This window comes from Thunnus thynnus, chromosome 19 (genome assembly GCF_963924715.1).
Source record: "Thunnus thynnus chromosome 19, fThuThy2.1, whole genome shotgun sequence".
NCBI classification, from domain to species: domain Eukaryota; kingdom Metazoa; phylum Chordata; class Actinopteri; order Scombriformes; family Scombridae; genus Thunnus; species Thunnus thynnus.
Window position 1 is genome coordinate 23,427,666 of NC_089535.1, and position 14,494 is coordinate 23,442,159.

The following is a 14,494-nucleotide window of genomic DNA, read 5'->3' on the forward strand; positions in this document are numbered from 1 at the left end:
TCGGATTAATAAAAAATGAAAAGAGAATGAATCAAACCTTAGTTTTCTTTTTTTACAATAGATCATGAAAAGCTTTTTTTATAGTGCATACAGACTACTATTCATTGGTCAATGTCCGATTGCTGGCAAACAACATGGATGACATAAAAACTCAGGCTATCCTCGCAGAAAAGGCTGGATAACTGCTGTTTACTCATGTCATTGCCCTGCAGACATTGAGCTTCTTATGGTTCAGCGTAGGCCTTTTTACCTGCCTAGGGAGTTCAAGACCATTACCATCACCACTGTGTACATCCCCCCACATGCTAATGCTAAGAAAGCACTTAAGCAGCTACAGCGTGCTGGCAGCAAAGAATAGATTTCAACCATACAAACCTCAGGACTGTATTACCTAAATTCAACCAATATTTAAAACCAACATGTCTCCTGCGCCACTAGGAGACAAAACACCCTGGACCATCTTAACACAAATTTTAAGGACTAATACAAGGCCAATCCCTGCCCCTCGGATAGCCTAACCACCTCTGCCCGTTCCTGGCCCCAGCCTACCCTTCATAAAATGGGTCAAGCCAGCAGTAAAGACAGTCACTGTCTGGCCAGAGTGAGCAGTCTCCCTACTCCAGGACAGTTTTGAATACACAGACTGGAGTATATTTGCACAGTCTGCCACCCATGACTCTATTATAGACATAAATGGATACGCATCTTCTATGCTAATCTATATCCACTTCTACACAGTGGCTGTCACAACCAAAACAAACATCAACACCTTTCCCAACCTAAAACCTTTGATGACTAGTGAGGTTCACCAGCTGCTGAAAGCCTGAGATGCAGCTTTTAAATCCAATGACAGCGAGGCCTATAGGATAGCCAGGGCCAACCTCAACAAGGGCATCAAAACTGCCAAGCTCAACTACACCGCAATGATTGAGGACTTCTCTAATAATTCCGACCCCCAACACATGTGGCAAGGTATTCAAAACATAACTGACTATAAAAGCTATAACAGCTGTCCCCCAGTCCACAACCCCTCCCTCCCCAATGAGCTCAACAATTTTTATGCTCAGTTCAACATGGATAACTTGGAGCCAGCTACCAAAACCCTGAGTACTCCAGAAAATCAGGTGTTCACTCTGTCCATTGCTGAGGTCAGAGGGTCACTACACAGAGTGAGCACACGGAGGGCTGCTGGCCCGGATGGCATACCCGGTTAGGTTCTCCAGGAATGTACCGACCAGCTGGCTGAGGTCTTCACCATGCTATTCAACCTGGCACTGTCCCAATCCTTAGTCCCCACATGTTTCAAAACCTCAACCACACACACACACACTCTCTCGACCAACACCAGTTCGCCTATTGACCCAAAAGGTCTACAGAGGGCGCCAGCTCCACTGCCCTACACCCTGCCCTGACCCACCTGGACAATAAAGACACATACATGCTGTTTGTAGACTTTGGTTCAGCATTTTAACACAATTATCCCCCACAAACTAACTATCAAAATCCACTCCCTTGGCCTTAACCCTTCCATCTGCAACTGAACCATGGACTCCCTGACCAGCAGACCACAATCTGCTTGGTTAGGTAACCACACCTACTCCACCCCGACCAAGAGCACAGGCACCCTCCAGGGCTGTGTTCTGAGCCCCCTCCTCTTTCCCTTTTCACCAATGACTGCTTGCCTATCCATTCATCCAACACCATTATTAAATTTGCGGATGACACAACAGTTGTGGGCTGAATCACCAACAATGATGAGACAGCCTACAGGGACGAGGTGGAGCATCTGACATCATGGTGCTCCTCCAACAACCTCATCTTCAGTGTCCAAAAGACCAAAAAACTGATCGTAGACTTCAGGAAGACCAAAAGCTGCAGACTCTCTCCCATCCTGAGAGTCCACATCTCTGAGGATCTCACCTGGACAATTAACACCTGCTTCCTGGTTAAAAAGGCTAAAGAATGCCTCCAATTCTTGAGGAGGCTGATGAGAGCCTGCCTGTCACCAAGATCATCATTTACCAGAGCACCACTGAGAGCATCCTCACAAACTGCATCTCAGTGTGGTTTGGCAACTGTGCAATACCTGACCGGGGTGACCTGCAGCAGGCGGTCAAGACTGCCCAGCACATCACCGGCACCCAGCTCTTGGCCATACAGGACATCTATCACATACACTGCTTACTCACCCCAACCATGGACTGTCCATACATTCATACACACACACACACACACACACACACACACACTCACAGACTCCCCCACCGAGCTATCTCACTCCCCATCACTCACATCCTGCCACCACCTCCCTGTCCCTCTTCCCTGTCATCGCGCTTTTTATGACTCTTTTCTTTTGCACTACTGCCTTTTTTCATTGCTCCTCTCAGCAGGACATTGTAACTCCCCCTCCAAGCCTCATTTCGTTACACATGGCCCTGGCTATGTCTAATGACAGTAAAATTAAATTGAATTTGATTGAATTTCATGATAAAAAGGTGAGGAATACCAGTTTACACATGTGATCAGGTCACAGGATATGAGTAGTATCTTTGATTGAATTCTAGCGCTCACAATTACATCTCAACCTGTGAGCTCACTCTTGTTTGGTGCATTATGAGTGGCCACTCGTTGGCTGCACGCCATAGCTGCTGCAGATTCGGAGGACTGACTACAGGCTCTTTCACACACTCATCATTTGTGAGATCAATTACCTGTGTAAGTTCATAGTTTTGTGTTCAAACAAAGGTCTCAACACAGTTCAAAAAAAACATGGAGAGTCTATTTACACATGACATTACCTTTCCTGATGGATGTTTTATAGTCACCATGGGTGGCAGCACTGCTGGATAACAACAGTGAGTCAGAAAATAGGGACAACACAGAAGGAGAGGAGTATGTGGATGAATTTTAAAACTGTAGTTGAAAAAAATAAAGTTAATAATCTTGGCTGCATTAAGTGGTGCTCGGATTAGGTATATTGCCCCCACTATTTTTGGGCTCATCTCAAAAATGTTGTCATTCATTAAATGAGACAGTGCTATTTTTGGAAGTAACCCCAACCATTATAGTTCAAACAGTAGCTATATGGATGTCAAAGGTTAGTTTTGGGAATTATTTAGATAGAACATGTTTTATCCTGTGTGTGTGTGCGTGTGTGTGTGTGTGTGTGTGTGTGTGTGTGTGTGTTTCTATTTTGTGTTTTAATGATTTGAAACAGGTTGAAGTTCTTGTCCTACAGCCGACAGCTGTGTTTCTGTGATGTTTTATTCCAGCTGCTTGTACTTCCTGAGAAAAATGTTAATATATTAAATCTTCACAAAAATACCTTCAAAGCAGAGATAGAATGATTCATCTCCTCGAGCTGATTTTCCCCCATCGTAAGGATGACGTAATCTCTCTGTAGCACATGCCATAACTGGGAATGTTGCTACTTTAGTTCACAGATTTATGAAAATCTCACTCAGTCTTTATCTGAAAAATTGCCAGAGTGATGTTGATGGACTCCGCTTTGCGTTCACATATGATACCGCCATGTAAAATTGCCAGAACATTTATAGAATAAAATGCAGTTGTGAAAGGAGCTTAACTGATTTAACCCGCACTGAGTTAAAAGTGTTCCTCTTTTCAAAGCTAATCGTTGGGGGGAAACAACTGATGTGGCACAGAGGCCTCAGTTCTCAGGCCAGAAGAAAAAGAAGCAGGGTCGATTGAATGGTTCGGGTGTTGGTGTGTGTGTGTGTGTGTATGTGTATGTGTGTGTGTGTGTGTGTGTGTGGACGGGGAGGGTGGAGAGGTTGCTGTGTGACCAATTTGGAAGCGTATGATTGCTCTTTCCTAAAAGCTACTGAAGCTAAGGCTGAGGTCATGGCAATCTGGTGGACTCTGAGAGCCTGAAATGAGATCACCAGTAGGCTGGGCTACACACATTCACTCCAAATGAGCAGTTTATCCCATGAACATTAGTCCGTCACTTTCTGACCAAGCGGAATAAAAAGAAACATGAAGGGCTTAAACAAACAGCTTCCAAGAACATACATAGCAATGGTCTCTATGTCTCTCTTGCACACACAGACACACACACACACACACACGCATACATACATACATACACACACTGATCTGCCTGCTAACAATCAGAAACTATGTGTTCCAGTTCTCTGGCAGATTTTAGGGATTACATCACTCCCTTGACGCTGTGTGAGGCCCACACCCTGTTCAGCAGTCAAACAGCCATAAAAACAGTCATCTCACTCAACAGAAAAGTGGACCAATAAACCAGCTACTCCAGCTGTCAGCAGTTGCATAAACTGGATAATCATTAATTATTTCTATCACATTGTAGAATCTTTGGTGTTTTCTATAGTTTGTTTAATCTAATTACCTAGTCATATTTCATTTAGAATCACAAGCTCGCTTGGTATTTTTTAAAAGTAAAGTAAAAACCACTCTTTTTAATCTGACTTTAATTTAGAGTAATGTTACCTCAAATTCCATGTTTGCATTACATGACTAAAAGTATGTGTCCTTATACTACTAGGGCTGAGTAGCCTTTAAGAGAGTCGTAAAGCCACTATGTGTAGAATTTAAAACATTTCTGGCTCTGGCACCCCCCCGTGGTGATCAAAAAGTCATTGTGACAGACAGCAATTACATAAACATTATGCACATAGTGGATTTAATATTTGAAGGCAAAGAGGCCTCATTCACATCAAAGTATAAATATTTTTTAAGTTATGAAGTTATAAGTGAATATTATACCGAGTTGTGGCTCTTGGCGGAAATAATCTTTGTGATGTCCGGGTCCCACAGCACCAAGTCAGCATCTGAACCCACAGCAATACGACCCTTGCGGGGGTACAGGTTGAAGATCTTGGCAGCATTGGTACTGGTCACAGCCACAAACTGGTTTTCGTCCATCTTACCCGTCACCTGAAATGAATCAGAGCTGAGAGTGAGAGTAGTACAGGGGCACTGTGTTTCTTTCATTTAGTCTTGCTTGTTTTGATCTTCTCTGCACCATTTCTTTCCTCACGTTTATTCAGTCTTTCTTGCTCAGTGTGGACTATTGTCTGTTTTACTGTTTCATGATTTTGTATATGTGTGTTGTTATATTGGGTACACATTTTTGCTTTTTGTTTGGTGCCATTCCGTTTTTATATACATGTAATTATTTTTGTGACAGATTAAATTATTTTTTACTTATTAGGTTTGCCTTTTAGCAACTGTTTGGGGACACCATATGTGAGTCCATTGTGCGCCCAACGTTATAGGAGTGCAAGCCTTAATTGGTGGAGTACTCTTAAGAAAGTGTACTTTCTTCCCTTTGCTTACTTTATTTTCAGCTAAATGCTAGCATCAGAATGCTAACATGCTCACAGTGACAAGGCTATCATGCTGATCTTAACACATATTTACCAGGTTCACCATCTGAGTTTAGCCTGTTAGCATGCTAACATTTGCTTATTAGCACTGAACTTAAGTACAGCTGAGGATGAAAGGTCGTGGATATCAAACGATAATGAGACACTGATTACTTTATCCAGAAATACTTTCTCAACTGATTTTCAGTAAATTGTATTATATCACAATATATTGTATATAAATAGCATTGTATAAAATTACATATACCATGATAGAGGATTTTATCCATATTGCCCACCCTTGGCTCACTTTATGCATCATTTGATAAATAAAGTACAAATATACGTACCACACACTTGTCCCAGATGATGGACATCCTCTCCTCGGTGCCATTGACGCCTTCAGGAATCAAGCTGAAGTCATCTTTGCCCACAGCACGCTGGGCAGTGTTGAAGGGACAGTGCGCACTTCCTGTCACCTGCAGATCACCACTATACCGAAGGTCAAGGAGTAGAAAGAGGGTAGGAAGGACACCGTGTTAATTGTAATGCTCAGAGAAAATAAGTGTAACACAAAGTTCAACTATTGTCATTATGACATTTTTCTCTGCATTGAATGTTTGGATCATCCTCTTACCAAGAGAGCAGGGAGTTGAGATAGTCCGGTGTGGTTGGGTCAGGGCTCAGGGGAGGGGAGGTGACGTAGGCAGCTGCCTTGGCCCAGTTCTTGCTCCAGTAGTGTGACCCGTCTGTTCCCAAGCTTGCAGTGATTGGCTCTCCATAGACCACAGTGCCTGAAAGTCCAGTCTCATTATAACATCAGATATCACAATACTACGCTCCTGGAGCTTGTTACATGTATGTCATGTGTGCCATTACAATGTCTCCACATACACACACTTTCTCCTGTTTGTGTCTGTTTTCAGTGAAATGTATTATATACATACAGTACATTTGATTGGAACTGAGCATTTCAAGTGATTTTAAGTAAGTGGGAGCTTTCTGGTCCAAAAGTACAATTGTGAAAATTCATTAATGAAATATTTATAAAAGAATATAGCAGCTGATCTGTCTGTTTTTAGTTTTTGGAGACAGTGCAGGAATTGTTGATTTAATTAACCCAAGCTCAGATGAATATTCTGTGTCAGAGTCTCACCTTTCTTCCTGGCTTGAGCAATGACATCAGCAGCACTTTTGCTCATCACCTTGGTGATGTACAGAGGGCAGTTGGTCTGATTTGCCACAGTCACAGAGCGGTTTACAGCCTCAGCCTCCACCTGGGAAAAACAGAAGATTTCTATGAGTAATCAATGTAGGACCAGTGTAAGTGGTGGAATGAAATTACATTACTGACCACTACATATCCATCATGTTCCATCTTCTTCCTAAAAATATTATCTCAGCAGCTCTTCCTGTTCTTGCAGGGCTGTCAAAAATAACTTTTCCCAAATTTCATGTGATCATGTGAAGATTTAAAGGTTTTGCATGATTACATAATACTAATTGTCTCTGAATTTCTTAAATAAAGAAATGTCCTTATCAAAGAAAACAACAATTTTTGGGGGAAATACGTGTATTTGCTTCCTTGCCGAAAGCAAGAAAGCGAGAAAGCGAGAAAGCGAGAAAGCGTAGAAGTTTATTTCCCAAAATGTCTATTACTTTCAGTGTGTCAATGGTTTGATTTTTTTAATGTCTGTTTTCCATCCATAGCAACAATAACACGGTAAGATACTAAGAGCTCCATGGCAACTTACTTTGACAAATGAGATGGCAGGGTTGTGATTTCTCACACTAACACAATGTTCCAAGTAGAGAGAACACTTCTTGCCTGTAATTTCGTTTGGATCATATTTGCCTTTTTTTTCCTTTTGGCATTCTGGGTGTCCTTTTTTCAGATTTCTGCCTGAGGTCTTTAATAACCATTCTATAAAATCACTAAAACTGACAGTTTGGGTTACGATTTCATTAACCTGAACAGGAAGGACAACTTTACTGCTTTCTACCTACTGGGCACTGAAAAATCATTCAATATTTTACCTTACAGTACCTTAGGAATTAGATAAAAATAATAAGAAGAGGAAGAAGAGGGAACATTTTAACAAGAAAAGCAATGCATTTCCAATTAGCAATGGAACACAGTGTGTTTGCAGTCATACCCATGGCAGCTGTCCTGGAGCAAAATCTCATTCTTTACTTTGTTTCCACATCTGCATGTTTACAAGTAACAACACTGATTTATGTAAAGGATGTGCTCTTATCTGTAACGGCTCTGTGGCTCATCATGAGATATTCACATTAAAGATAAGACAGCTGAGTGTGAAAAGGATGTTTTATTTGCAAAGGCAGTGAGACACGCACAGCTTAAATGTGCTAAAACTCTGTCTTACCTCCTCAGGACGGCTCAACACATGTCCCTCAGGGCCAGTGATCCCCTGCTCCAGGATCCGACGCTGCTCCTAAATACACACATTCATGCACACACACACACACACACACACACACACACACACACACACAAACCATGTGGAAATGTGAGATGTTGAGTCATGTGCAGGTGCACGCATGTTCCACATGACCAGCCTTGGCAGTAAAAAGCAAGTATGGCAATGACCTCTATGAATATTCATCCTCATCTGTTGGCTATTAAAAGCTGCGTATTGAACATTTCATCGTGACTCTGGAGAAAATGATGTGTCACAGCTTTTAAAGACTTTTTAAAGCACAGACAGGCTGTCAGCCTTTGTGCTCGATGTGCTGGTGACAGGCAGCGCCTTGAGACACTTGGAGCTTAAGGGTTTATGTTCCACAGATGCCAATTTCAAGAGCAGCACCCAGCAGAAAACCATGAGTCTAATCATCCCCAGGCCTCGGTTCATTATGGAGTGAAGTGTCGTACCTCAGCTACAATGTCTCCATTCTCAGCGTGCACCTGGGCGATGGCTCCCAGATCACGGATCACACTGAACACCTCGTACACCTGCAGCAAAGAGGAGGATACAGTTACAGTACGATCTCAGATGCACAAATGCAACTTCTTTTCTGCCAACAAAAATCTTGAATTCTACTCTTTAGTCTCATACTGCACGCACTGTGACTGATGAGCTGTCTTTTTTCTTTTATCTCTGACATGTACAAAGTACATTTTTTCAAGAACACATGTAGTCAGTGAGTGGTCGCCATGGAGAGAACCATCTAATCCAGACAGGGTTACAGACATTAGTTGAACATTCTTGGCTATTTTATGAGAAAACATTTGAGGTGTGTTTTTTGAAGAAGATTGTTTTCTCCCTTTGTTTTTTCTAACTGACAAAAAACACAAAGTCAGACACCAAATGAAATATAGTCAATGAAAATACTCTTTTAATACTGAAAACCCAGGTTATCAAGTTTCAGCACAACGTGTTTATAAAACATTTTGTCAAATGCTTTGACGAAGACATCACGTCAAAATGCATAAAGCTTGTTGTTTTTTTAAATAATATTTTTTGTAGTTTATTCTGGGAAGTTGCTGCTTTTCTGTTTCTCTGGGTTTTTTAGATTTTAACGTTTTTTTCAACCGTCTCCTGGGAGAAGCTTTTTGTTGTACTGTCATCACTATGCTCATGAAATATTATTGGCTATCTTATTTTTTGCATCTAAAAATATATCTGAAAAAATCACTAAGATTAGTCACCTGTGGACCGACTACTTTCCTTTCCTCCCTTCTATTACAGTACTGTCAGATAGGCTGTTCTAAACAATTCCAAATTTTATCAGCTCTAAGGCTGCAACTAACATTTTTGTTCATTATTAATTGAACATATTTTTGAATAATCAATGTAGTCCATTAAATACTATAAAAACTCCAGGTTAAAATTTTCCCTGAGGCCAAGGTGACACCTTAAAATTGCTAATTTTGTACAAGCAATACTCCAAAATCAAAAGATATTCAATTTAGTACGATTTAAAACAGAGAAAAGCAGCAAATCCTCACATTTGAGATCAACTAATCTTTTTTCAGCACAAATAAGATCTTTCTTCAGTATCAGTGCTGGATAATGGACACTGCAGTCACAATCAGACCTGCTCTATTTAACTAACTCTCTAGTTACATCATGCATCATGTTACGCCCCCAAAAATAATGTAAAATCAACTCAACAATAGTTACTCTGAATAGTTTTGTGCTTGAAATAAAACATGGCCCCTGAATTTCCCACAGTAAGTGAGTCTGCCTCTGATTCACTGTTTAAGCAACACAATGACTTCACGGACTGAAGGAAAACTGACGTGTTGAATGAGTCATCATCTCCCGGCTGCCAAACATGCAACATTAAAGAGCCATCAAAGTTTGACATGGGAGAGAAAATGATAAACTCTGGCTGCACTGGGACGTCAGCATTCTTCACACAGGTGCAAATACCAACACGGATCTGTTTCAAAACAGCTTTCAAGTAGGATTAATTCATTTTTATCATGAGTCAGGGAGAAACTTGGATGGAGATGCTGCTTTCATTACCAGTTCAGTCTCCCAAGAGAAACACACAGACAATCAGTATGAAGTGATGCCTTGCCAAGACAAACACACTCACGCTGTAACTCAAACTGTGGGAGTTCAAGAGCCAAAATCATGGCTGCGTTATGACTTATACCTTATTATAATGTTGATCTTATTGTAGACTACTAATATCTGTCTCTGCTTGTTCCAGTTATCACTTAAATCCACTGAGCTGTGTGTGAACCAGTTTGATGAAAATCTTAGAAAGCTGATAAAATGTATATATAAGAAGTATTTTACTAGCTTACTGTGCTTTTCGCAGCTTAACACAGCTGTGGTTAATTCTGGCTGAGCTCTCAGTATGCATGAAGGCAGCGGCAAACAAATATGATTTTGTTGTTTTTTTGGCTAATCCAATGAATGCCTCTACAGTAAACAGCTTAATCTTTGTCTGTGGATTCATTTGCGTTCTGTCATGTCTCATATCTCACACATCAAAGATTACAATTTGGCTAACTGCAGTTTAAATAGATCACCGGAATAATGTGCAGCAACACGTTTCATTTTAAAAGATAATCCCAGTTCGATTAGATTTGATGTAGGAGAAGCTGCACCTCAGTAAGGTCTATGAGCGTCATGACATCCAAGATATTATATGGGATTATGATTTGATTTTAATTATAAGGATTTTTTTTTTAAAATGCTGCAACACAGCTTGCTCTGTTTGTAAGAAACACACTGCAAGACAGAGAACGAACCAACCTGAGCGTCACTAAGCTGGAAAACATCCTTATAAGCCAGATAGACCAGGAAAGAGTTGACACCTGAAAAACACATAAATCACTGTAAAAACATGAGGAAGTTGATCATTATGTTGGGACTCAAGCTCTTGTAATAATCTTTTAATCTTTTTAATTTCACAGTTTGTTTTCTCTTGGCTCATTGTTACATTAGAGTGATGTGTGGTCTGACGATGTAAAGATTGTGCTGCAAATTCTGTATTACAGCTGCACAAAACTATTTTATCAACAAAATCGCAAAGCTGGGCAACAATAAAGCATTCAGTAACTGAGATTTGGCAAATTGGTCTTTTAATATTGTAGGGTGTAGCACACAGCAGCCTCTAGGGGTCACTAGTGAGGCTTTTAGTCTTTCTTTTTCTCTATTGTCACATTGGGATTCTCTGAAAATAGTTTAGCATTTAGCATAATGTTTGCAGTTTAATGCCATTTAACGCCAGTGTGGTCGTACCGTGATCCTTCACAAGCGCCTCCATCTCCTCCTGGATGCCTCTGTGCCACTCGGTGATGTCGATATGCAGCGAGTAGTCGCAGCAGGACTTGCTGTCGGCCCACTCACGCCACTGCTCGAAGGCAGAGATGAGGCTGAAGCCTGGCTCAGGTACCACATGGTCAACTGAATACACACACACACACACACACATATGGTCAACCACAATAACTCACACCCTGTTATCTCATATTTGATATTATAGTATTCTGATCCGCTGATGATGTGTCTCTGAGACAGATTGTAGTTCACACCCGGCAGCCAAATGTTTTCCCAATTTGTCTAAAGTGAGCAATCGCATATTGTCTTCCGTGAAAAGAAGCAGATACACGACTCCTGTCTGTATACAAACCTGCGCTCAAAACAAAAACCATCATCTATTCATGCTTTCCACCAGACAAAGATGGTCATATGGGCTCAAGATGTTCTTTTTGAAGATGTTACTTCTCAGAGTTTTCAGACACGTACGAGAACATGATGTGAGCATAATGACCCACGTGTACTGATGCAGAAGAGAACACTAATGGTCTCTTCTGCTTCAATGCAAAAAGGGCCATCAACTACTCATTTCAGCACTAATTCATGTCACATAACACGTGTTTCTAACTGCCTTTATGTGTGACTTGAGTAATCAGATCCCTGTTGTTATGTGTAAGACCTGTCCAACCCTGTGCGTGGGTGTGCAGCCGTCAGTGTTCAGTCTTAGGTGAAAACAACACACATGGCGAGTTTGTTTTGCTGTGAAGGAGAGGAGAGTTCAGCTGCTGAGTCAGCAGAGGGAGGGCCAGTGTTAGAGAGGGAGTTTTCATTTAGCTTTGTTATCTTTTTACATTAAATCATCTTGTTATCTTTACAGTCTTGCATCTATTTACAACAACATAAAAATCAAATTAAACCACTGCTAGGGTGGTTGATTAAGTATATCTAAGGACTATTACTCAAAGAGCTAAAACTCAAGAATCTTGGTATTGTGAGTCAAAGAGTGAAGCCAGAGAAATATGTGGTCAACATACAAAAAAGCAGCGACTAATCCACAAGAGAGAAAGTAAATTCCCTTCCTGGCTCAGTCAGCACAGCAGTCAGCCCCCCGTGGTTCTGAGTCCTCAGAGCAGATGGACAGTTTTATATTTTGGCTCTGTCATGAACAGGCCTGGCAACCTTTCTGTTCTCATCAAGATACTTTCAATTAAATCCAATCAGTGAATGAAGAGTCACTGCAGGGAAAGACGCACTGCAAAAACTAAAGTCAGCTTTGATTCACTAACAGAAAGGACTGGAAGGAAACTGAATGAAACTGACATTAAGCCGATGATCCATCAATCACGAACAGCAGGACCTTCGTGGTAAATGACTTACTGATCATCGTGGTGCCTCCTGCCAGCGCTGCCTTGGTGCCCTGGTAGAAATCATCAGCAGACGTCATGCCTCGATCAGGCATCTGGAAACGCGTGTGCACATCGATGCCGCCCGGCATCAACATGCGACCGTGGGCGTCGATGGTTTTTACCCCGCCGGGCACAATGAGGTTTTCCCCAATTTGTCTGAAGAAGACAATGTCATACATTACATGACAGAAAAAAGTGTCTACTGTATATTTAAAGTTGAAAAAGGCATCAAGTGATTATTGAAGAGATTTTTTAGGCGTCAGTGGGCTCTTGCACTTCCTTCATTTTATGATAAATTTCCCCTGAAGAAGAGTCAGCGCTCTGGATTCGAGAGTTTCAAGTCTGGTTCCAGATGTCAGCGTTACCAACATCTCCAATTTTTTCAGTGATTCAAATTCTTGTGCAGTGGTGATTCACAGCTGCTTTGCCAGTTGGGAAAACAATTGAGCAAATCAGGGGCTTTGTACGCAGGAGTAAGCATGTTTTAAGTCAACACAGCTTCCAGGTTGGGAAAAATAATTCTCCTCCCAAACAGAAACAGCTGACATGAACACAATGTCAGACTGAATAATGATGTGAAAACAACATAGCAATTCAGACTGATTGTCAGTCAAGTGGATTTCTTGCCTAGAATGAAATATCTTCCCAGGTTCAATCAACAAACATAAAATAAAATAAATCAAATAAAGAAACAATAAAAAAAACACAGCTGTTTAACATCTGCTTGAAATACTTTGCATGTATTATTTAACAAAACACTGTCATCCAGACATTACAACAATACCAATGATAAATTCAATTTACATTAAATACAACAAACACAAAGCATCAAACTATGAGGCTGTATGGTGTTAAATTACAAGTCAAATAACAAAAGACTGAGCTATAAAACAACTTGATTAACAAAGGCTCCCTGTTTCATATAGAGGCATTTTTCATTTAAATCATTTTTTTTTGGTATCTTATGGGGTTTATGGATGAATAACAGAGGTGTAGTTGGAGATATTACTATTGTCTTTTCACTACTGTCCCTAATTTTGCATATATACTATACGTATATTATAGACATAATAAAGAAGAGCAACTTGATTTAACTGTGTAGAGAAAGCACTAAACTCACTTGATGACTCCATCCTCCATATAGATGTCAGCACAGAAGGACTGGTCATCGTTCACAATCTTCGCTCCTTTGATCAGGAGACGGTCGCTCTGGAAGACAATAAAGATAATAAGTCAGTGCACATTAAGTTTCACCACATGTAAAAACTTTAAATACTTCATCAGGTTAAACTGTGGGAACCAGACACTGCAGATCCGAACACACACAAACTAGTCTGAGATTTTATAGACGTCTATAAAAATACGCTTACAAGGGTGAGTATCCGATTTGGCTCGATTGGATGTGAGATTAAGTGTGTTTGATGAAAGATATTTTGGGAAATGTCACATAAAAGAGTGAATTGGCACTCGCAACAAAACATAAATACTCTGAACCTGCCGAAGCAGCCTCTGCTTGGCCTTTTTAGGATTCATTCTGATAAAGAGCGCACGGCTGTGCAATGTCTTTCAACTGGTATTGGCTTTCTTCCTCTGCACACACACAAACAAATACCCACTAAACACACAGTACACACTGTTAATTCTATAACACATGGATACAGGGAGACACAGGCGACGACACAGAGAACAGAGAGCTGTGATGTTTGGATCAGCACCATGTTTCTGTGTGGATGTTTTAACAATGACACTGTTTATAATGTTGAGAGAGGAATTAGAGGAAGGCTGATTTAAAAAGATGCACAGAGACAGGACGTAGAAGCAGGGAAATGAGGGAATGAGCCAAATACGAACAAAGGAAGGAGATACAGTAGAGTTTGGAATATAAACAGTGTCAGAGTGTATCAGCGCAGTTTAAAAAAACATCTTGCTTCACATTTTTGGCAGTAGTCACACCCTTTGCTTCCCTGTTTAAGTCTATGAAAAT

The 14,494-nt window shown here is 40.8% G+C and overlaps 1 protein-coding gene across 2 annotated transcripts in view; it reads right to left on the reverse strand.

Annotated features, from left to right (window-relative positions):
* dpysl2b (dihydropyrimidinase like 2b) overlaps window positions 1–14,494 on the reverse strand; it is a 32,174-nt gene that overhangs the window by 4,900 nt on the left and 12,780 nt on the right. For both annotated transcript variants that reach the window (XM_067573654.1, XM_067573655.1), the window contains exons 2-11: window positions 13,631–13,719; window positions 12,482–12,666; window positions 11,087–11,251; window positions 10,598–10,659; window positions 8,257–8,337; window positions 7,748–7,816; window positions 6,517–6,637; window positions 5,998–6,154; window positions 5,711–5,852; window positions 4,759–4,929 (exon numbers count right to left, since the gene is read on the reverse strand). In XM_067573654.1, the coding sequence (XP_067429755.1) occupies window positions 4,759–4,929; window positions 5,711–5,852; window positions 5,998–6,154; window positions 6,517–6,637; window positions 7,748–7,816; window positions 8,257–8,337; window positions 10,598–10,659; window positions 11,087–11,251; window positions 12,482–12,666; window positions 13,631–13,719 (1,242 nt within the window). The remainder of the gene's footprint in view (window positions 1–4,758; window positions 4,930–5,710; window positions 5,853–5,997; window positions 6,155–6,516; window positions 6,638–7,747; window positions 7,817–8,256; window positions 8,338–10,597; window positions 10,660–11,086; window positions 11,252–12,481; window positions 12,667–13,630; window positions 13,720–14,494) is intronic.